Source organism: Anser cygnoides, chromosome 3, assembly GCF_040182565.1.
Source record: "Anser cygnoides isolate HZ-2024a breed goose chromosome 3, Taihu_goose_T2T_genome, whole genome shotgun sequence".
In the NCBI taxonomy this organism is placed as follows: Eukaryota; Metazoa; Chordata; class Aves; order Anseriformes; family Anatidae; genus Anser; species Anser cygnoides.
In genome coordinates, this window is record NC_089875.1 from 123,135,632 (window position 1) to 123,156,352 (window position 20,721).

The following is a 20,721-nucleotide window of genomic DNA, read 5'->3' on the forward strand; positions in this document are numbered from 1 at the left end:
TGCATTGTGCATCACTTGTTTCGTACACATTATTATTAGTAGTACTATTATCATTATTATTATTATTATTATTGTTATTTTCCTGTCTTAATAAACTGTCTTTATCTCAACCCACAGGCTTCACTTTCCCGTTTCTCTCCTCCATCCCAGAGAGAGAGGGGGGAGGGTGAGCGAACGGCTGTGTGGTGTTTAGCTGCTGACCGGGTTAAAACACAACAGGCATCCACAGCTTTTCTGGGCAACCTGTTCCAGTGCCTCACCACCCTCAGAATTAAGAATTTCTTCCTTATATCTAATCTAAATCTATCTTCTTTTTGTTTAAAGGCATTACTCCCTGTCCTATCACTATATTTCCTGACAAATCCTACACTTTGGAACGAGGAGTATCTCCCTCTATTCCAGGGTAAAAACTTTTATCCCAGAAAAAGAAAGTCTTCCTTCTCTCTTTCATACCAGGGCACAAATCTCCCTGCTCAGAAATAAGTGAAACCTTTTCTGCTCCTGGTTTCTCTACTCACCTGTTCCAGGAAGATCATCTCTGCCAGCTTGTAGTTCTTGTCTAGCATGGCCAAGCGGGCACGCACCAGGTAATGGTCTGTACCATCCCCACCCTGCAGACAGTCACAGTTAGCTCAGTTGGTTTCTTGGGTGAAAGAACAGGCTCTGGATATGGTATAAGGGAGGTGATTGCAGGTGGGGGGTCTTTGTCATTACAGAAACTAAGAAGACAGAAGTGAGAAGAAGGGAGTAGTACAGTACACAATGTTTACCCGGAAGAGGGATCTGACAGGCCTGGATGAAGGATTAGGTCAGCAGATTCTACATGATCATGTCCTAGTCTGCAGCAGCATAATGGGGGGCATGGACACAGAAGATAATGTGTATGCAAGTGTTTACAGGGAAGTGACTGCCCTGAACAGCAGAAAAGGTTTGACTCACATGCTCTTGAGCTGCCTGGTCAGCAATAGCATTGGTTTCATGCAGAAATCGAGCCTTTGCCATATTGCCCAGAGCTGCAAAGCACCTGGGAAGATGGGAAGAACAAAGCAATTAGTCACTAACGGGTTTGTTGGCACCTTTGGTTCAAGACAAGAAAATCAGAACCTGGGCAGCAGACCACGCAGTGCAAGCTGGAGAGGTGGGTAGCCCTGCTTCAAGAGAAGGATTTTGTTAAGAACCATGTTCAGATGTGCCCTCTAGTCCAGCTCCATGGAAGAAGCCATAGGCATGACCATAGTCCATGCTTCACTTCCCTACACTTTACAGATCCTCTGAGTTTGTCAGTAAAGTTTAATATCTTTATCAATGACATAGACAGTGGGATCGAGTGCACCCTCAGCAAGTTTGCAGACAACACCAAGGTGAGTGGTGCAGTTGATACAATAGAAGGAAGGGATGCCATCCAAAGGGACCTGGACAGGCTAGAAAAGTGGGCCCATGTGAACCAAAGTGCTTAGGCGCAAGGTGCTGCACCTGCGTCAGGGCAATCCCGGACATGAGTACAGACTGGGGGAAGAACTCATTGAGAGCAGCCCTGCAGAGAAGGTCTTGAGGGTTGTGGTGGATGAAAAGCCAGCAGTGTGCGCTGGCAGCCCAGGCGGCCAACTGCATCCTGGGCTGCAGCAACAGAGGAGTGGCCAGCAGGTTGAGGGAGGTGATTGTCCCCCTCTACTCTGCTCTTTTGAGCCCCCACTTGGAGCACTGCATCCAGGTCTGGGGCTCCCAGCACAAGAAGGATGTTGATCTTTTAGAATAGGTCCAGAGGAGGGCCACAAAGATTATCAGAGGGCTGGAGCACCTCTCCTACGAAGAAAGGCTGAGAGAGCTGGGGATGTTCAGCCTGAAGAAGAGAAGGCTCCAGGGAGACCTCACTGCAGCTTTTCAGAACTTAAAGGGGGCTTATAAAACGATGGAGAGCAACTTTTTGCTTGGTCAGATAATGACAGGACAAGGGGGAATGGTTTTAAACTACAACAGGGGAGATTTAGATTAGATGTTAGGAGGAAATTCTTCACTCAGAGGGTGGTGAGGAACTGGAACAGGTTGCCCAGAGAGGCTGTGGATGCCACATCCCTGGAGGTGTTCAAGACCAGGTTGGATGAGGCCCTGGGCGACCTGATCTGGTGGGTGCCATCCCTGACCATGGTAGGGGGGTTGGAACTGGATGATCTTTAAGGTCCCTTCCAAACTGAGCCATTCTGTGATTCTGTGATCTGACAGACATAGAATCATAGAATGTCTCGGTTTGGAAGGAACCTTAAAGATTATTATTACCCTAAAGTCAATGCCTGGAATAGAGAACACTTCATTCTCCAATGCAGTGAACTTTCCAGGCCATGCAAAAAGTCACATCTTCAGTTAAATTCTGGTTTCTGTGAGGGATCCAGCAAAGAGAGTGTTTAGGCCAGAAAGATGTTATAGCTTTTTTCTGTACCTCTCTGCAACGTGCAGCTGTCTGGCTTCCAAAGCCAGTCTGCTTAGAGTCTTCCACATGGCTTCCGTCTCTGTTGACATTTCTAGTGTCTCCAAAAATGCAGTGGCCCTTGAGGCAAAGAGATATGCAGACTTTCAGTAACAGAACAGAAGAGCTCTCTGATGAAAATCCTAGTCTGAGACCAGAGCTTCCTAAGAGTTCCCAAGAGTCGCACTGAAAACACACAGGTGTGACAAGTTTTGAAGACTGTATAAAAACAAGGCCTGACGTATCAGGGAAAAATTCTCAAGTGGGATCAGTTTGTGAAATTTTCTTCCCTGGTCAATTTTAAATACAGGTAACAACATCAGCCCTGCCCAGGTGGCCATCATAACTGCTTTGGACAGTCAGTTTTTACTCCGCATAGCTCCTGAAAGTTTCCATGAAACAGTGTCACTGTCACTGGAGGGGCAGCAGCAAGAGTTCTGAAGTACTACTTCACATCTGGCTCCTATGGAAGACACTTACTGCAGTTAAATGCAAACTCCATTCACTGAATTCATTGGTGTCAATGGCACCAGACTGGCCAGCATTTTCTGCCACACAGTCTGAAACCACAGAGCTGTGAGGATGACAAAGGGGAGTACTCATTCCTCAATACCTGGCGCCAACATCAATGCTCAGTGCCTAAACTTCAACTCAGCATAGAAAGTCATGCTGGTGTTAAGTCATAGACTGCTGACCCTCAGATGCATGCTAAGTAAAGTGGGGCACCTGCTATAACCATATAGCTTACCTAGCACTTACCTGTGATAATCCCCATCATCAATGGCAGTTCCAAACTCTATGAGACCTTCATCTAGGGTGTAGGACACAGTGTTCACTCCTTCAGATACGATCACTTCTGTCTTTCCATCATTCCGTTCCAAGTCTACGATATCTCCCTAAAAAGAGTACCAGTTATCAACACTCCCATGTTCTTCTAGAGTATGTAGGGGTAGTATGGATGTGAGACAGCACTGTGGCAACTCTGCATGACTAAAGTTCTGCTGGATGAGCTCACACCTAGCAGACATTGTCACTATCACACTACAGAGAATGAAAAAGCCACTGAGCTGCTCCTCCTATCTCCAGGTTCTGCCAGAAATGCCTGCCACAGAGCATTTCTGGCAGTGCAATATGAAACAGGTGAGCTCATATTTTGTCCAGGAGAAACTGGCAGTTCCCTTCTGTCTTCTCTTCTGAAATCTGCCATCCTGCATATTCCCACATACATGAACAATTAGTACAGAAATTCATGGAGGAAATCAAAGTCTTCAGAGTTTTACCTTCAGAGGAAACATGGTGACTCGCTCTGGAGCATCAATGTTATACCAAATGCAGAGGTTGTTTCTGCTTTGCGCCACCACCACATCACTGCCTGGAACCCACTGTACATAGGAGCAATAGTTCAAAATGGTAGTCTTGGTGCTGCTTTCAACATCATAGAGCTGCAACTAGATGAGGAAAGAGGAGAAAAAGGCTCAGCATGGCTCATGGCTGGGCTACTAGCTTATATGAACATGGTAGGAACATCTGAGCAAGCATCTTGTAAACAGGTATTACCAATCAAGAATCAAACATTCTCCAAGATATGTAGCTCAAACTTCCACACGGTTATTATTTATATATGTTCACAGTATCACAGATTTCTAGGTTGGAAGAGACCTCAAGATCATCGAGTCCAACCTCCGACCTAACACTAAGTACTCCACTAAACCATATCGCTAAGCTCTACATCTAAACGTCTTTTAAAGACCTCCAGGGATGGTGACTCCACCACCTCCCTGGGCAGCCCATTCCAATGCTTAATAACCCTTTCGGTAAAGAAGTACTTCCTAACATCCAACCTAAAACTCCCCTGTCGCAACTTTCGCCCATTCCCCCTCGTCCTGTCACCAGGCACATAGGAGAACAGACCAACCCCCACCTCGCTACAGCCTCCTTTAAGGTAACTGTAGAGAGCGATAAGGTCGCCCCTGAGCCTCCTCTTCTCCAGGCTGAACAAGCCCAGCTCCCTCAGCCGCTCCTCGTAAGACTTGTTCTCCAGACCCCTCACCAGCTTGGTCGCCCTTCTCTGGACTCGCTCGAGCACGTCCATGTCCTTCCTGTAGCGAGGGGCCCAAAACTGAACACAGTACTCGAGGTGCGGCCTCACCAGAGCCGAGTACAGGGGCACAATCACTTCCCTAGACCTGCTGGCCACACTGCTTCTTATACAGGCCAGGATGCCGTTGGCCTTCTTGGCCACCTGGGCACACTGCTGGCTCATATTCAGCCGACTATCCACCAATACTCCCAGGTCCTTCTCGGCCAGGCAGCTTTCCAGCCACTCATCTCCCAGCCTGTAGCTCTGCTTGGGGTTGTTGCGCCCCAGGTGCAGGACCCGGCACTTGGCCTTGTTGAACTTCATACAGTTGACCTCAGCCCATCGCTCCAGCCTATCCAGATCCTCCTGCAGAGCCTTCCTGCCCTCGAGCAGATCGACACACGCACTTAGCTTGGTGTCATCTGCAAACTTACTGAGGGTGCACTGGACGCCCTCATCCAGATCATCGATAAAGATATTAAAGAGGACCGGCCCCAGTACCGAGCCCTGGGGGACACCACTAGTGACTGGCCTCCAACCAGATTTGACTCCATTCACCACAACTCTCTAGGCCCGGCTATCCAGCCAGTTTCTAACCCAGCGAAGCGTACGCCAGTCCAAGCCCCGAGCAGCCAGTTTCTTGAGGAGAATGTTGTGGGGAACGGTGTCAAAAGCCTTACTGAGGTCAAGGTAAACCACATCCACAGCCTTTCCCTCATCCACCAAGCGCGTCACTTTGTCATAGAAGGAGATCAGGTTCGTCAGGCAGGACCTGCCTTTCATAAACCCATGCTGACTGGGCCTGATCGCCTGCTTGCCCTGCAAGTGCCGCGTGATGACCCTCAAGATAATCTGCTCCATGAGCTTTCCTGGCACTGAGGTCAAACTGACAGGCCTATAGTTCCCCGGGTCTGCCCTGCGGCCCTTCTTATAGATGGGCGTCACATTGGCTAGCCGCCAGTCAACTGGGACCTCCCCCGATAGCCAGGACTTCCGATAAATGATGGAAAGTGGCTCGGCCAGCTCCTCCGCCAGTTCTTTCAGTACCCTCGGGTGCATCCCATCCGGCCCCATCGACTTGCGCACATCCAAGCTCCGTAGCAGGTCGCCAACCATTTCCTCATGGATAGCGAAGGCCACGTCCTGCTCCCCGTCCCCTTCCACCAGCTCAAGGCACTGGGTATCCAGAGAACAACCGGTATTGCCGCTAAAGACTGAGGCAAAGGCGGCATTAAGCACCTCAGCCTTTTCCTCATCCTTAGTAACTAGGTTTCCCCTCGCATCCAGTAAAGGATGGAGATTCTCCTTAGTCCTCCGTTTCGCGTTGATATATTTGTAAAAGGATTTTTTGTTGTCTTTAACGGCAGTAGCCAGGTTGAGCTCCAGATGAGCTTTGGCCTTTCTAATTTTCTCCCTGCACAGCCTCGCTACATCCTTGTAGTCCTCCTCAGTGGCCCGCCCTTTTTTCCAAAGATTATAAACCCTCTTTTTTCTGCTAAGCACAAGCCGCAACTCTCTGTTGAGCCAGGCCGGTCTTCTTCCACGCCGGCTCGTCTTTGGACACGTGGGGACGGACCGCTCCTGTGCCATCACGATTTCCTTCTTGAGGAGCGCCCAGCCTTCCTGGACTCCTCTGCCCTTCAGAACCGCCTCCCAAGGGACTCGGCCAACCAGCGTCCTGAGCAGCTCAAAGTCAGCCCTCCGGAAGTCCAATACAGCAGTTTTACTGGTCCCCTTCCTGGCCTCGCCAAGAATAGAGAACTCTACCATTTCGTGGTCACTCTGCCCAAGACAGTTTCCGACCACCACATCTCCCACCAGTCCTTCTCTGTTTGTGAAGAGAAGGTCTAGCGGGGCACCACCCCTGGTAGGTTCACTGACCAGCTGCGTCAGGAAGCTATCTCCCACGCTCTCCAGAAACCTCCTAGACTGCTTTCTCTGTGCCGTGTTGTGTTTCCAGGATATGTCCGGGAAGTTGAAGTCCCCCACGAGGACAAGCGCCGACGATTTTGCAACTTCTGTCAGTTGCCTATAAAACTCCTCATCCGTCTCCTCATCCTGGTTCGGCGGTCTATAACAGACCCCGACCAGGAAGCTAGCCTTGCCGGCCTTCCCGCGGATCCTAACCCACAGGGATTCAACCTTATCATTCCCAGCCTGGAGTTCTACAACATCAAAAGATTCTCTAATGTAGAAAGCCACGCCACCACCCCCTCTGTGCTGCCTGTCCCTCCTGAAGAGCCGATAGCCAGGCATTGCAGCACTCCAGTCGTGGGAGCGGTCCCACCACGTCTCCGTGATGGCAACCAAGTCGTAGCCTGCCTGCTGCACGATGGCTTCCAGCTCCTCCTGTTTGTTACCCATGCTGCGTGCATTAGTGTAGATGCACTTCAGCTGGGCCATCGCCTTCTTCCCCGGCCTAGCCATTGTTTCCCCCGGCACAGCTCCAACAAGCCTTGTTTGAGCCCCGTCCCCCTTCTTACCTAGTTTAAAGCGCTCTCTATGAGTCCCGCCAGCTCCTGGCCTAGGATCCGTTTTCCCCTTGGAGATAGGGACCCGTCTGGGGCCATCAGGCCGGGTGCCGAGTAAAGCTCCCCATGGTGAAAAAACCCAAAATTTCTGTGCTGGCACCAGCCTCTGAGCCACCTATTAACCACGCGAGCTTTCCATGTCCTCTCCGTGCCTCTCCCTTCCCCCGTAGGGATGGACGAAAACACCACCTGCACTCCCGCTCCCTCCACCAATCGTCCCAGCCCCCTACAGTCCTGTTTGATAAAAGCAGTTAGCAGAGGATGGTTTCAATCCATCGACCTCTGGGTTATGGGCCCAGCACGCTTCCGCTGCGCCACTCTGCTGCTGTATGTTACTATTGAAGACTTAAGATCTTTTTTAACTCTTGCTATATTTCAGGCAGCACGCTCAGATCCTGACCTCCTTATTGCTAAGTTCATAAATATATAAAACAGAGTATGTTCTGTGCTACTTCAGCACCCTCTTGGTTGTACAGCTGCAATAGGAGAATGGTCTCTTAAGTCCTTCATGCAACCAGACTGAAGGACCAAGAAAGGCCTTCCTCTGCAGCTCTGGGCTGAACTGTCCATCCTAGGTAAAGTCTTATTGCAAGAACTGTTGCCAATAAGCTGAAAGGATGTTGCCCTGAAACAAACTTGGCAATTTGGAAGGTATAACCTGACACATGGCATAACAAAGGTGTATAATGCCTTGTAACTTAAAAGTCTTGGGCTGTGTTTGCTCTTTCTCATAATTGGCTTCACATGGTAAAGATGCAAAAAAGAAAAGATAATTGTGTTGAGCCTTATGACATACCAGTAGAAGAGAACAAGAAAGAAGCTTTGTCAGTCTGTACTAAACTGACTGGAGGGAGATACAGGGACATAGTTTAGGAGAATCATGGTACTGTCTGATTTAGGCTGGTGGCAGTACGTAGCCTGTTGAGAGAGCCCATGTGGATGCCCCACTGAGAGCCTGTTGAGAGAGCCCAGAGAGGTTGTGGGATGCCCCATCCCTGGAAGTATTCAAGGCGAGGCTGGATGTGGCTCTGGGCAGCCTGCTCTAGTGGCTGGCAACCCTGCCCAGAGCAGGGGGGTTGAAACTAGATGATCTTTAAGGTCCTTTTCAACCCAGGCCATTCTATGATTCTATGAGAGGCCTGAAAAGCAGACAGATGAAGTTTCAGCAATCTTTACGACTCTGAGATTCTTGTTGAGAGAGTAAATTATAGAGCCCAAATATAAACTGAACAAGAATTTAGAAATAAATATAAAACATTATGTTGCTGGGAAAGTTCTCCCATCTCACATGGTAGGACATACAGCCTTGTGGAAATGTATATATCACTCATAAATAGAAGCCTGTTTCATCCAATGCAGCCTGAAGTCATATTAGTACCTTTCTGAAGAGTATTAGTGCAACAGAGAACAAACAGAAGCCCTTCCTATCAGCAATGATTCAGTCTCCTTTATAGTGAAGCTCTTTCTTGACTGATACTTTTATGAACATGTAAAATTAGTATTTTAATGAGCTGCAGACATGGAATAATCCTTCTGAGAGTTAAGAGCATCTTGATTAACAAGGCACTCTAATGCTGATGCAGGCATTAGATTTTTTTACAAATCCATGTTGGGCTGCTCCTCCTATTTCTCTGGAATCACAAAGTACTTGTAGGAGTCCCTCTTCAACTATCATTTTTGTGTAAGAAAGCCTACCTCTAGCACAACCCTGTGAGAAATGTCTGTGTGGTAATGAGGTTGTGAGGTGCCAGATGTATGCACTGGAAACTTTGGCTACAAAGTTGAGCACTCTGGTCTGATAAGCTTGGCAGCAATGAATCAGACTGTATGTGAGTGATAACAAGCAGACAGATAATTAAGTGGAGATCTGTGGTTCCTAGGCAAGAAAGTATATTCGCACCCCCTAAAATCTATGATGCAGTCTTAGGGGTCAAGCTGCCAAAAATGACAAAGCAGGAGCAGCTCAGTGAAGAAGCCAGGGGCTCCTGTCTGAAACGAGGGATGAATTCAAGAGTTTCATCTGAGAGGAAGGATTACAACACCTATGCATGTATGAACATAATACCTCATCCATCCTTGGACTAAGGAGAGAGGTACGGCCAACATGGAAATATTCTACTGCAGACTGACAGTCTCCAGGGATGTGAACGTGAACTCTGGAGCAATCAAAACCATCTTGGGATGAGCTGCAGTGCTATGGCTGGGCCTGCCACAGCATCTGGGATACCTGCATAGAAATTCTGGACATGAATTACATCATTGTCAATAAGGTCATGTGTTCTTCTCAGGACACTTGTTACAAGACGAATAAATGAAGTGAAGCAGTCAGAAAGCCTTACATTCGTAACAATGAAGAAGGCTTCACTGTGAGCTGGGTAGAACTGTAACACAATTGATAAATACATCTTCTTGCCTGCTGTGGTGAGCTTTTTCATCTGTATCTGTACATACACTAAACACACCTAGAACATTATGTACCTGCATTACATTAGAATCTGTAGCGTGAAACTGTTATGATTTTGGGCATAGTTTTGTCCTGGGTTTACTAATACTCTCCCACACAACATTCAATCACAAGCCAAGGGCCACACTGGACATGCCATTTGGTTGTGACCAGGCTGTTTTAGAGAATTAGAGTTCATCTTACAGACATAAGCCAAGCTGTTGCAGAGAACACCTTTTTTAAATTGACATGTTAAGTGCAACATTAGGGTCCTCATCCTGAGATTCACCCACTTGCCTCCATCTCACAAAGAGTCTACTGTGAGAAACAAAGTTATGTTTTTGCAATAGAAGGTGTTTTTGCACACTATAACCTGTATTTTAAGGATTGATGAGAAGGAGGAAGATGTCAAGTAACTTTAGAGTTAGCTATGACTGAAAACCAAACAGGCAATGCTGCCAACTCATGCAATCTGTACATGGTCTGTCTTTCTTAAAGGAATAGTCAAAAAATCATGAGAAATTCACATGTGTTTCTCATCTCCTTTCCCTGCACTCATGCATATTTGTCTTTACTTCTCCCCAGGTGTGCCACGCTGCCACAACCCCCCCAGATGTGCCTGGCCTTACCCTCATCTTCTTGTCCCTGAAGAGTAGTTTGTGGCCTGTTTCATTCAGTTCCAGCCAATCAATCTTGCTGTCATGGCTAATAGTGCCAGCATTGTAGCTACCTACAAGGTCCACTTGGGAAGGAAAAAGAAGAAACAGTATAAGTACCTAAAGGTGCTGAACATTCAGTGCTGCCCCATGGGGATCAGGTACTTAGGACCTAAATACAGCAGGACCCATGGGCAAACACACTGTGACACGAAAAGCAGACTGCAGTGAAATTTTATCTTGGTGCCTTGTCAACAGCAGTAACTCCTTCCACCCTCCTGTGAGTATGCACAGGTCACAGACAGTGCAAGCAGCAATATCATCATGCTGAACTGCACAGAATGTTGGATTTGGGACGCAGTCAAAGCTGCCCCACAGCTGTGCCCACACCAGGCAGCTAACCTGCCAAAAGCAGGGCAGCCTGGTGTCTAGTAATCTGCTGACAGGCAGATGAATGTGAAGGGGGCCTTCAGCAATCTGCTACCTAGTAGAGTGAATACAAAGAGGGCCTTCATGGATATGCTTGGCACAGTAAGTGCAAAGGGATCAGTCAAGCTACAAAATACAGGGGAGGGGTGTTTACATTCACCTGTTGCTATGGTTTTGATGTCTATCAAATAAGCCAGTCTCTTGTTCTCCTCCACGCCCCTCTGCCGTCTCTCATTGATACGGACACTATAATTTGAAAGGAATGATTACTGTTACCCTTAATGCTCTCTAAATTCACAGGACTGAATCCCATCTTCCCCTTGCCAGATTTACTTGCAATTTCCCTAAGCACATGGAGCCTCTTGTAGTTTTCTGACCTGTGACCCTTGCACAATACCTACGGCTGCTTCAAATGGAAACAAAGCTTCCGATTCACAGCTTCATTCCAGAAGCTGCCCCTTTGGAATCAGGGTTTCCAATAGCAAATTAGTTATGATAATTCCACCCCTGAGCAGCCCATGATCTTCCCTTCTCTCCTCTTGAATTAGAAAAGGGAGTATGGTATTTCAGAAAGACAGAGGAGGTCCCATTCACATCTAGAGTCACCAGTAATGCTGGAATAGTATCACCTGGATAGAGATGTCTGAGCAGATAAACAGGTTCTTCTTCAGGCAATAGTCAAGTCAGGCTTCAATAAGCACATAGCAGAGGAAAATGGGCTCTTGTGCTTCTAAAACTTTAGAACCATCAATTGTAACAGAGCAACTAAACCCCATCATTGGTTACTGTCAGAATAAGATAACTCAGGAAACATTCAGCAACGTGCCATCAAGTCCCAGAGTCTGGGAGCTGTGTTTTACAGAGTGGTAAGCTTCCAAGTATATGTATCTGAGATCACTTCCACAAAATGCCTGTACTGGCCACACATGCGGGTGTGACACTCACCTGACAAGATGAGGGCTCATGAACTCTGTGCGGACAGACCCCAAGATGTCATTATTTCCATATTCCACCAGTGTCAACTCCCCTGCATTAAAGATCATGCAGACCTGTAGGAGAAAGGGGAATGCACTCTTAGAGAAAAGCCAGGAAAGCACTAATACCTACCAGTGAGGTGAGCAGAAAAGGACTCTACTACACACAAGTCTAAATTTAAACCCAATGGGATGAGCAAGGATCTGTTCTTGTCTTCCTGTTTTGACTGCCAGCTTTTCCTGATGACTGGGGATTTTAGTCCTGGCTCTATCAGTCTTTCAGGAAGAGCCAAGCTGTCACCTGGAGAGCTATACAGTTGACACATCAGCTTCTCCAAATCTCCCTGCCTTGCCAGAAAGTGAAGGATTCCAGGTAGTTAACACATCCTGTTTTCTGTACCTCCAACATCCTCTCTGGCTGTTGCTCTTTTATTGCTCCTCTCCCCTGCATGGTTTTGACTTACACAGTCCTCATATTGGATTTGCTTTGTACCTTGACATATGGAAAAGGCAAGTATGGGGAGGAAGCAAATCAAGATGTATATTGAGAATTTAAGTGCAGGAAACAGTTGAAAAACAGGACTTTCCAGAAATGTGGTTGACACTTTTTCTGCCAGTGCACACACTATTTTACTCACCACTCATGAGTAGCATCCTGTCCCATCCAACTTACATTTTCATTGTCGAAGAAGAACTTCTCATTTCCTCCAGACCCTTGCCAGGCTACCTAAGACACAATAGCATGGAGCGAGCAGTCAAGGTTGACAGCTTTTGCAGGGGACTAGGTTGCAGGCATTGTGGTCTGTGGTTCAGCTCTCAACTCCCAGGACAGATAGCAAGAACTACACCGCACAGGGGATCATATACCAGCAGCCCAGCTATTAACACTGTTGTTCAGTCATTACCAGCCTGCAAGTTCCTGCCTTCCTTCTCATTTTTTTGACTACCTCTGCTTCAGAGTGCTCTTCTCTTTGTGTAGCATTTGTTTGGCCTCTGAACAAAAGCTACGTGTATGACCAATGTACATGACCCTCTAGCCTATTTTTTCACAGCATCTCTCCACCTTCCTCCAGACTAACTTTAATATAAGAAGTATCCCCAAAACAACTTTGCCTCAGTAAACCTTCTGCACAGAATCAGTGCTGCCATTTGTGGGGATAGAATCTCCACACCACATGTAGCTGAAATCGTTCTCTTTTGTATGCTTGTGTGGGGTCATGTTAGCAATGACTGATCACCACAGTGTCTGTGATGGACTGGCTGATCCGGAATTTGAGAACAGCTCAGAACACTGGGTAATGCAATAGTTACTGTAATGACAACAGGCAAGTGGTCAGAGAGGCAGAAAAACAAAAGCCAAGGCTGCAGCTGTCCTTTTTCCTCGAGCAAGAGCTAAAAGTCACTGCTTCAACAAAGCTCCAGCGAGACAGCAAGATGATAAACAGACTACTCACAACCCTATTCTTTATAAGAAATCATTATAGCAAGTGCAACAAAAAGTCCTCTGTGTAATATGATATAGAGATTTAATCTGACCAGGTTTTCAGTTGGATTACCAAGCAGCAGTATCTTCCAACTTGAATCTATAGTCAGGAACTACTGCTTCCAGCTAGACTGATTAGCAGCACATCATTGGCTGATTAGAAGTGTATACCTACGCAAACAAAGCAAAATTATCCTGGGGTCTAGTTAATGCTTTTACCAGACACTAGCCTACTGTCCAGGTTTTCCTGGATTGGCACATAGTTTTATCACTCTGCACAGCATGAGGCTCAGGGTGTTGGACAGTTTTGTCTGGATTGTTCTGTACTGGCATAAGCTGAGGTACTGCAGTCATGAATGGAGATTTTTTTAAAAGAAAAAGCACAGTAAGATCCACACATTCACATCTGGAATGTGCAAATGTGCAGATGTACAGCATAAAGTTTTGCCCTCCACCCCTCTACCCTTCCCCCACCCCACCCCCGGTACAAAACACCGAAGATGTTGATAAACCGGAGGAAACTCAGCAGAGGGCCATCAAGGTGTTTGGGGCTGGAGCACTTGCACTCTGAGGCTGAAGGAATTGCGCTTCCTCAGCTTGGAGAAGGGAGACCTTAGGAAACATCTAAGAAGCCATGTTTTTTTTTCGTTTGTTTGTTTTTTTCAGGTACACAATGGAAGGGTGAAGAATGGTCATAAATTACAACAGATGAGATTCCAGTGTAACATAGAACAAATAAAAAAGTTTAAAAAAAAGGAAAAAAAGCTTTCCCCCCCCAAGGACAGTAAAGCATTGACCAGAGGAACTGTGGTATCTCCGTCCTTGAAGATTTTCAATACCTGCCTGGATAAAGCCTGAGACATCACACCTGAATTTAACGTTAACCCTCTTTTGGGTAAGAGGTTTTGATAAGAGACATCCCAAGGTCCCTTCCAATCTGAATTATTCTATGATTCTTTGGAAAAAAATGTATTGTTCCTATGCAGAAAACATATTCTGTGAGTTGCAAAGCTAAGTATTTGATACTCTTGAAATGTCATAGATTTTCCATTACCTCACTGAGCTTGTTGGAGCTGATGTCACCCAGCAGTAATGTGTCTGAGGTATGGGCCACCAGATATCTGTCCTTCCCTAAGATCTTCACCTCATCAATCTCATAACCATAGTGGGATTTTAACACAACACGAGTTCCTGTTGAGCGGTTCTTCACAATGACCTACAGAATGTGAGAAAAATATGAGGCCATCTTTCCACGCACAGAGGAAGAACACAGACTTCTTGCCCTATGGAAGACTATATAACAGATGATACTTGGGTATTTAGATATTCCTTCACATCATTTCACTCTGTTTTTTAAAGAAACCTTACCATTCCTTTTGTATTGGACAACCACTGTAGTATAAGTGTGGGACTCACTTCCACCATTTAGAAGTTTCTAGCCTAACTGTAGGACTCCTCAGGCTCCCAAGGATTTCTCACCCTTTAGGAGTTCTGCTCTCTTGCCAATGACTACAGACCTACTACGGCCTAGACCGCTAGTGCACCCTTACTACCTGATTTGAACCAGGTAAAGCTGACTGAAATTAAACCACTTAAGGAGCCTGTATTTCACACTGTACCCCACACAAATTCACAAGCTAGGAAATAAACTCCATTGTCTTTCCTTCCATCAAATTTCCATCCAGACTTGACCCTGTCCCTGGACCTTGACCCTGTCCCTAAGACCTTCCCAACAAGTTCCTACAGACAAACCATAGGTGCAAATGTGTACCTAAAATACTTTGGTTACTTGCTGTGCTGATTTTGATGCATATTTTTCAAGGAAGCATATAACTGCTTTGAAGGAGAGAGGGAATGAGGTAAACGGACTCAGAGAAATACACCATCGCTCTTAACTCTTTCAAGTATAGTTGTATTGAGGCTGAAGCTCACTACTATAGAATTTACAGTGTTCTCTCAGCTGATTGGCTGAGAAAATCTGAATGGCTGGAACAAGGACTGGAAACAGATTAAGGACAGGAAAGAAGACGATGGCACCAAGAACTCCAAACATGTCTAGTTTTAGTGAACATCTCATTTTCACCAAAAGACATTACCTTATTGTATATCCTCTTACCTGGCTTGGTCCCACATACGTCATTTCAAATTTATTTTTGTAAATGCTTCTGCGAAGACAGCAGTCAAATTGTTCAACTCCTCCACACAGAGTACCCTGGGGAAACAAACACACTGCACACAGTTAGTGAATTCTTATAAGGAGAGGTATTCCAGACCCTACTCACATGACCAGGATCAGAGGTGTGACAGAAACCCACAGGCCCTGGATCCGCTGAAGAATGTGGCTCAAGCCCCCAGGTACATAAGGACCAGCCCTATATCACAGTATCACAGATTTCTAGGTTGGAAGAGACCTCAAGATCATCGAGTCCAACCTCCGACCTAACACTAAGTACTCCACTAAACCATATCGCTAAGCTCTACATCTAAACGTCTTTTAAAGACCTCCAGGGATGGTGACTCCACCACCTCCCTGGGCAGCCCATTCCAATGCTTAATAACCCTTTCGGTAAAGAAGTACTTCCTAACATCCAACCTAAAACTCCCCTGTCGCAACTTTAGCCCATTCCCCCTCGTCCTGTCACCAGGCACGTGGGAGAATAGACCAACCCCCACCTCGCTACAGCCTCCTTTAAGGTAACTGTAGAGAGCGATAAGGTCGCCCCTGAGCCTCCTCTTCTCCAGGCTGAACAAGCCCAGCTCCCTCAGCCGCTCCTCGTAAGACTTGTTCTCCAGACCCCTCACCAGCTTGGTCGCCCTTCTCTGGACTCGCTCGAGCACGTCCATGTCCTTCCTGTAGCGAGGGGCCCAAAACTGAACACAGTACTCGAGGTGCGGCCTCACCAGAGCCGAGTACAGGGGCACAATCACTTCCCTAGACCTGCTGGCCACACTGCTTCTTATACAGGCCAGGATGCCGTTGGCCTTCTTGGCCACCTGAGCACACTGCCGGCTCATATTCAGCCGACTATCAACCAATACTCCCAGGTCCTTCTCGGCCAGGCAGCTTTCCAGCCACTCATCTCCCAGCCTGTAGCTCTGCTTGGGGTTGTTGCGCCCCAGGTGCAGGACCCGGCACTTGGCCTTGTTGAACTTCATACAGTTGACCTCAGCCCATCGCTCCAGCCTATCCAGATCCTCCTGCAGAGCCTTCCTGCCCTCGAGCAGATCGACACACGCACTTAGCTTGGTGTCATCTGCAAACTTACTGAGGGTGCACTGGACGCCCTCATCCAGATCATCGATAAAGATATTAAAGAGGACCGGCCCCAGTACCGAGCCCTGGGGGACACCACTAGTGACTGGCCTCCAACCAGATTTGACTCCATTCACCACAACTCTCTAGGCCCGGCTATCCAGCCAGTTTCTAACCCAGCGAAGCGTACGCCAGTCCAAGCCCCGAGCAGCCAGTTTCTTGAGGAGAATGTTGTGGGGAACGGTGTCAAAAGCCTTACTGAGGTCAAGGTAAACCACATCCACAGCCTTTCCCTCATCCACCAAGCGCGTCACTTTGTCATAGAAGGAGATCAGGTTCGTCAGGCAGGACCTGCCTTTCATAAACCCATGCTGACTGGGCCTGATCGCCTGCTTGCCCTGCAAGTGCCGCGTGATGACCCTCAAGATAATCTGCTCCATGAGCTTTCCTGGCACTGAGGTCAAACTGACAGGCCTATAGTTCCCCGGGTCTGCCCTGCGGCCCTTCTTATAGATGGGCGTCACATTGGCTAGCCGCCAGTCAACTGGGACCTCCCCCGATAGCCAGGACTGCCGATAAATGATGGAAAGCGGCTCGGCCAGCTCCTCCGCCAGTTCTTTCAGTACCCTCGGGTGCATCCCCTATCTTGACTTTCTTGAGAGAACAGGAAAACTGGAAAGTTCTTAGAGAAACTGAGCTTACCAAATCCTGGCAAATACATGGTAGAGGAAGAGAAGGGGTTAAAAGTCACCTTTGTCCTCATCTTCCCCATTATCCCTCTTCACTTCCCACTTTATAACATCCCTACTCCTTTCACTACTCATCTATCCCTTACCCTCTTCCCCTTCTCTGCAAGTATTTGTTCCTGTTCAAGTAATTCTCTGAAAGTATTTTAAGGATTCTTGATTTTGTTGAACATAAAAAGATGCAAAAACTATCAAAAAAAGTTGTAGATAGCAATCTCTTTAAAACTCTTTAAATTATGTAGGGAGCTATTTCGCTTAATACAGAAACATTTAAAGAAAGATTAATTTAAAGAGCTTTAAAGAGTTAATTAACTTAATACAGAAAGGCAGACCAAGGTCCATAGGCTGGAAGTAGGAAAAAGACAACTCTGAACTGAAAATGTAGCACATAAAGTATAAGAAACAGTTCAGTTTTTCTGGATGGAAAGGATGCTCATGAGACTGCTCTGGAGAAGCTATGCTGACCTTATTATGCTTCTGTCAAGAAACGGGGACTGTTGCTGCCAATGAGCCATTACACAAACATCAATGATGTTTTCCAGGTTCATTGTACATATCAGAATCACAGAATGGTTAAGGCTGGAAGGAACCTCTGAGGTCATCTGATCCAAACCCCTGCTCAAGCAAGGGACATCTAGAGCAGGTTGTCCAGGACCACGTCCAGATGGCTGTTGAAGATCTCCAAGGAGGAAGATTCCACAGCCCCCCTGGGCAACCTATTCCATTGCTCAGTCACCTGCCCAGTAAAGAAGTGTTTCCTGATGTTCAGATGGAAACTCTTTGTGTTTTGGTTTGTGCCCATTGCCTCTTCTCCTGGCACTGGGTACATTGCACACCTGAATTCAGCAGCGTCCCTTGCACAACATCTCAGCCTAGGCATCCTGCATCACACTTCTAGGTGACAGTGTGCCTTCTCTCATGTGCCCTCTCTGTACCACATCATTTCATTCTCAGGAGAATGCATGAGACTATGCCTGGTGTGTGACTCATGGGCTCAGGGCTGCTAACTGATTATACAAACCACACAGATCCTCGAACCATCCCTCTTCCATGCTAGAGCTGTGATGGTGTAGAGGTGAGCTATTTCTTTGGGTTTGGCTTCCTCCCAGACACCACGGCGTGGGCTCCAGTTCAAAACCCTTAACCTGTGAGAACAGATGAAAAACATGAAGAAATGCTCATGGTTGAAAGAGAAAGATCTATAGAAGGGAGACTTCCAACAGGCACCATACCTATCATAGCTTCCAATGACAACAGCCTGGCCACCAGGACTGGCAGCTGCTGTGGTGAATTCCTTCTCTGAGAAGTCCCGACTATAGTCAAAGGTTTGAATCACACTGCCCTCCTTGCTATAAGCTACAATCTTCTTATCACATCCTGCAGCCACAATGCTGTTCAAAGCCCAGGCAAGGGCATATGGAGGACAGGGATGTGTCACCAACTTACCCTACATTAGACAAGAGAGAACATCTTGAAAACATCATTGGCTTTAGCCCTCAACTGGCCTCTGTAGTCTACCAAAATGAGAGCAGTATGACGCCCTTCCGGTAAACTTCTTTTCATGGGTGTTGCTTTGTCTGCATGTCTTAGGCTGTAGGAAGGCAGACAGAAACCAGAACTGAGAGACATAAGAACTATTCCATTCATTTAACTAGGAGAGAAGATTTCAGATGTCAGTACCAGTACCATTAACTAGACTGGAATGCATTCTTAACCTAGCAAAGTATATATTCAGCCTTCAGCTCACGCTAGATGGCAGACATGCTCAAATTGCTTCAGTGAGAGAGGAAAGATCTGAATGGGAATAACATTTCTTCATCACATTTTAAAGCACAGAGACTACTCCTTTTGGGGAGGTGCAGGAGGCTCAAGAGAAATGCTGGGTGCCTACAGTATCCTGCCCACAGACACAATGTGGACTTGGGATTCAGGGTTAACTGGAATAACTATATCTCGCTTAATGAGAAGAAGATAATACTTGTTCTCTGGAACACTACCCATTCAAGTATCATTCTCCTGGACATTCTAACATCAGATCTTTCCAGACATCTGAAAAGCCTCATGTCTCATACACAAAATGGTAATGTCCTCTCTTACTACCACACTCAGCGTAATTCAAAGCATCCAGTCACTGCTCCATTGTCTTCAACGTTTCGTAAAACCTCCGCTAGCAAGAACAGACTGCAGCTCCTCTCCAGATCTGCACTCTCTTCACAACCTCATCACTTCACAGAGCTCTTGAGCCAGGAAGTTCACTGTGCAAACAGGAATTTCGCTCATTGAAGAAAGATCTTTGATACCTGTGATTCACCTGAGCCCTCATCATCAAAGAAGAAGCGTACTATGGTTCCATCTGCATGGCCAGACAGGATTCCCTTCCCCGACACACTGCAAATAAACAGATGCAAAGTTGCAATAAGATTTGTACCTTTATTTTTCTATCCCTGACCAGAAGAGCCAGTCCCAGGGACATTGTTGATGTTGCTCATCAAAGGAACCTTCACCAAAGATAAGTTGGATGGTGAACAGAAGAGGTTCTAGTACCTGTATAAGTGTCTATAAAAACTAAAGCAGACAAAGGTATGGAGAGACAAGAGCGGCCACTTAAATATAAACAACTTACTACATTACTAAAACACAGAGAGAATAAGGAACCTTAAGTGGAGTAAAGACTATGTACACAATTTCTAATAGCAATGTGTTTCAAACAATCTTTTCATTGGAACTCATCCAGAAGCGAGGCTGGATATTGTGACACCAGTAATCAATAAAAGCAACAAAAGTTGGAGAAAAAAAAATAAAACATCTAGACAAACACTCTAGGACTATGTCCATTATCTGTAGCATTAATATCTTGTGTACTTCTCTATACAAGCAGGGAGAAGAGAGCAAGGAAGAAGAAACAGGCTTAATGTAAGGCACACAGAATGCACACTTTTAATGATAATTCACATAAAGAATACATTTTCTATGATGCTGCCTTCTGTCTATTGCAATCCCAGATTTGTCATTAACATCATAACAATAATAGCATGCGCTGTGTTTAGAAATATCAGGAAAAGAGATAGCGGAGGGAGACTGAAGAGAGGGATAAAAGGGGGGGAAGAAAGAGGGAGAAGAGATGTGGGGGAAGGGGAGAGGGGTAAAGAAAGAAAGGGAGGAGAAACAAGAGCAAAGGAGAGAGAAAAAACAGAAAGCCTTTGAAATGGATGCAAGACAGGTTCTGGAAGGATCTGTCAGCAGTGGGAAGTCAGAGACTAGCTTTTTTGTTCAGCACTCAGAAAACACAATAACACCATTTATCAAAAATCCTACTGCTAGGACGATGACATATCTTAAATATTTTAGGTAAATGATACTAAAGTACTTAAAATGAAAATTAATTAAAATAATTCAGAACTGTACTTTTGATTATTTTTCTAATTATAGATTAGAATTAATTATAGATTAATTTCTAATTATTTTTCTAATTATAGACTTGTCACAATTTAATCTGACAGAACATTTTCTATTTTTTAGTCCTTAAACTTGAATAATATTAGTAATTAGCTAATGAAGTTGACAACTTTAATCTTTATAAAGTCATGAATTCAAATAAATCAACATACTTATCTTACAGGCACTTACATCCTGAAACGTGTTTGGGGACAGCCAAACTGGATGGG

At 46.1% G+C, this 20,721-nt stretch overlaps 1 protein-coding gene across 4 annotated transcripts in view; it reads right to left on the minus strand.

Moving 5' to 3' along the window:
- The window catches only part of IFT172 (intraflagellar transport 172), a 48,884-nt gene that overhangs the window by 24,085 nt on the left and 4,078 nt on the right, over positions 1 to 20,721 (minus strand). For 2 of the 4 annotated variants that reach the window (XM_066995299.1, XM_048055220.2), the window contains exons 7-20: positions 19,357 to 19,444; positions 18,289 to 18,503; positions 18,078 to 18,201; positions 15,174 to 15,269; positions 14,112 to 14,273; positions 12,248 to 12,301; positions 11,546 to 11,649; positions 10,761 to 10,846; positions 10,145 to 10,257; positions 3,742 to 3,909; positions 3,221 to 3,357; positions 2,435 to 2,542; positions 940 to 1,024; positions 519 to 611 (exon numbers count right to left, since the gene is read on the minus strand). In XM_066995299.1, coding sequence (XP_066851400.1) covers positions 519 to 611; positions 940 to 1,024; positions 2,435 to 2,542; positions 3,221 to 3,357; positions 3,742 to 3,909; positions 10,145 to 10,257; positions 10,761 to 10,846; positions 11,546 to 11,649; positions 12,248 to 12,301; positions 14,112 to 14,273; positions 15,174 to 15,269; positions 18,078 to 18,201; positions 18,289 to 18,503; positions 19,357 to 19,444 — 1,633 coding nt within the window. Of the gene's footprint in view, positions 1 to 518; positions 612 to 939; positions 1,025 to 2,434; positions 2,543 to 3,220; positions 3,358 to 3,741; positions 3,910 to 10,144; positions 10,258 to 10,760; positions 10,847 to 11,545; positions 11,650 to 12,247; positions 12,302 to 14,111; positions 14,274 to 15,173; positions 15,270 to 18,077; positions 18,202 to 18,288; positions 18,648 to 19,356; positions 19,445 to 20,721 lie in introns of those variants that run through there. The other 2 variants (XM_066995301.1, XM_066995300.1) reach the window with 2 other exon arrangements.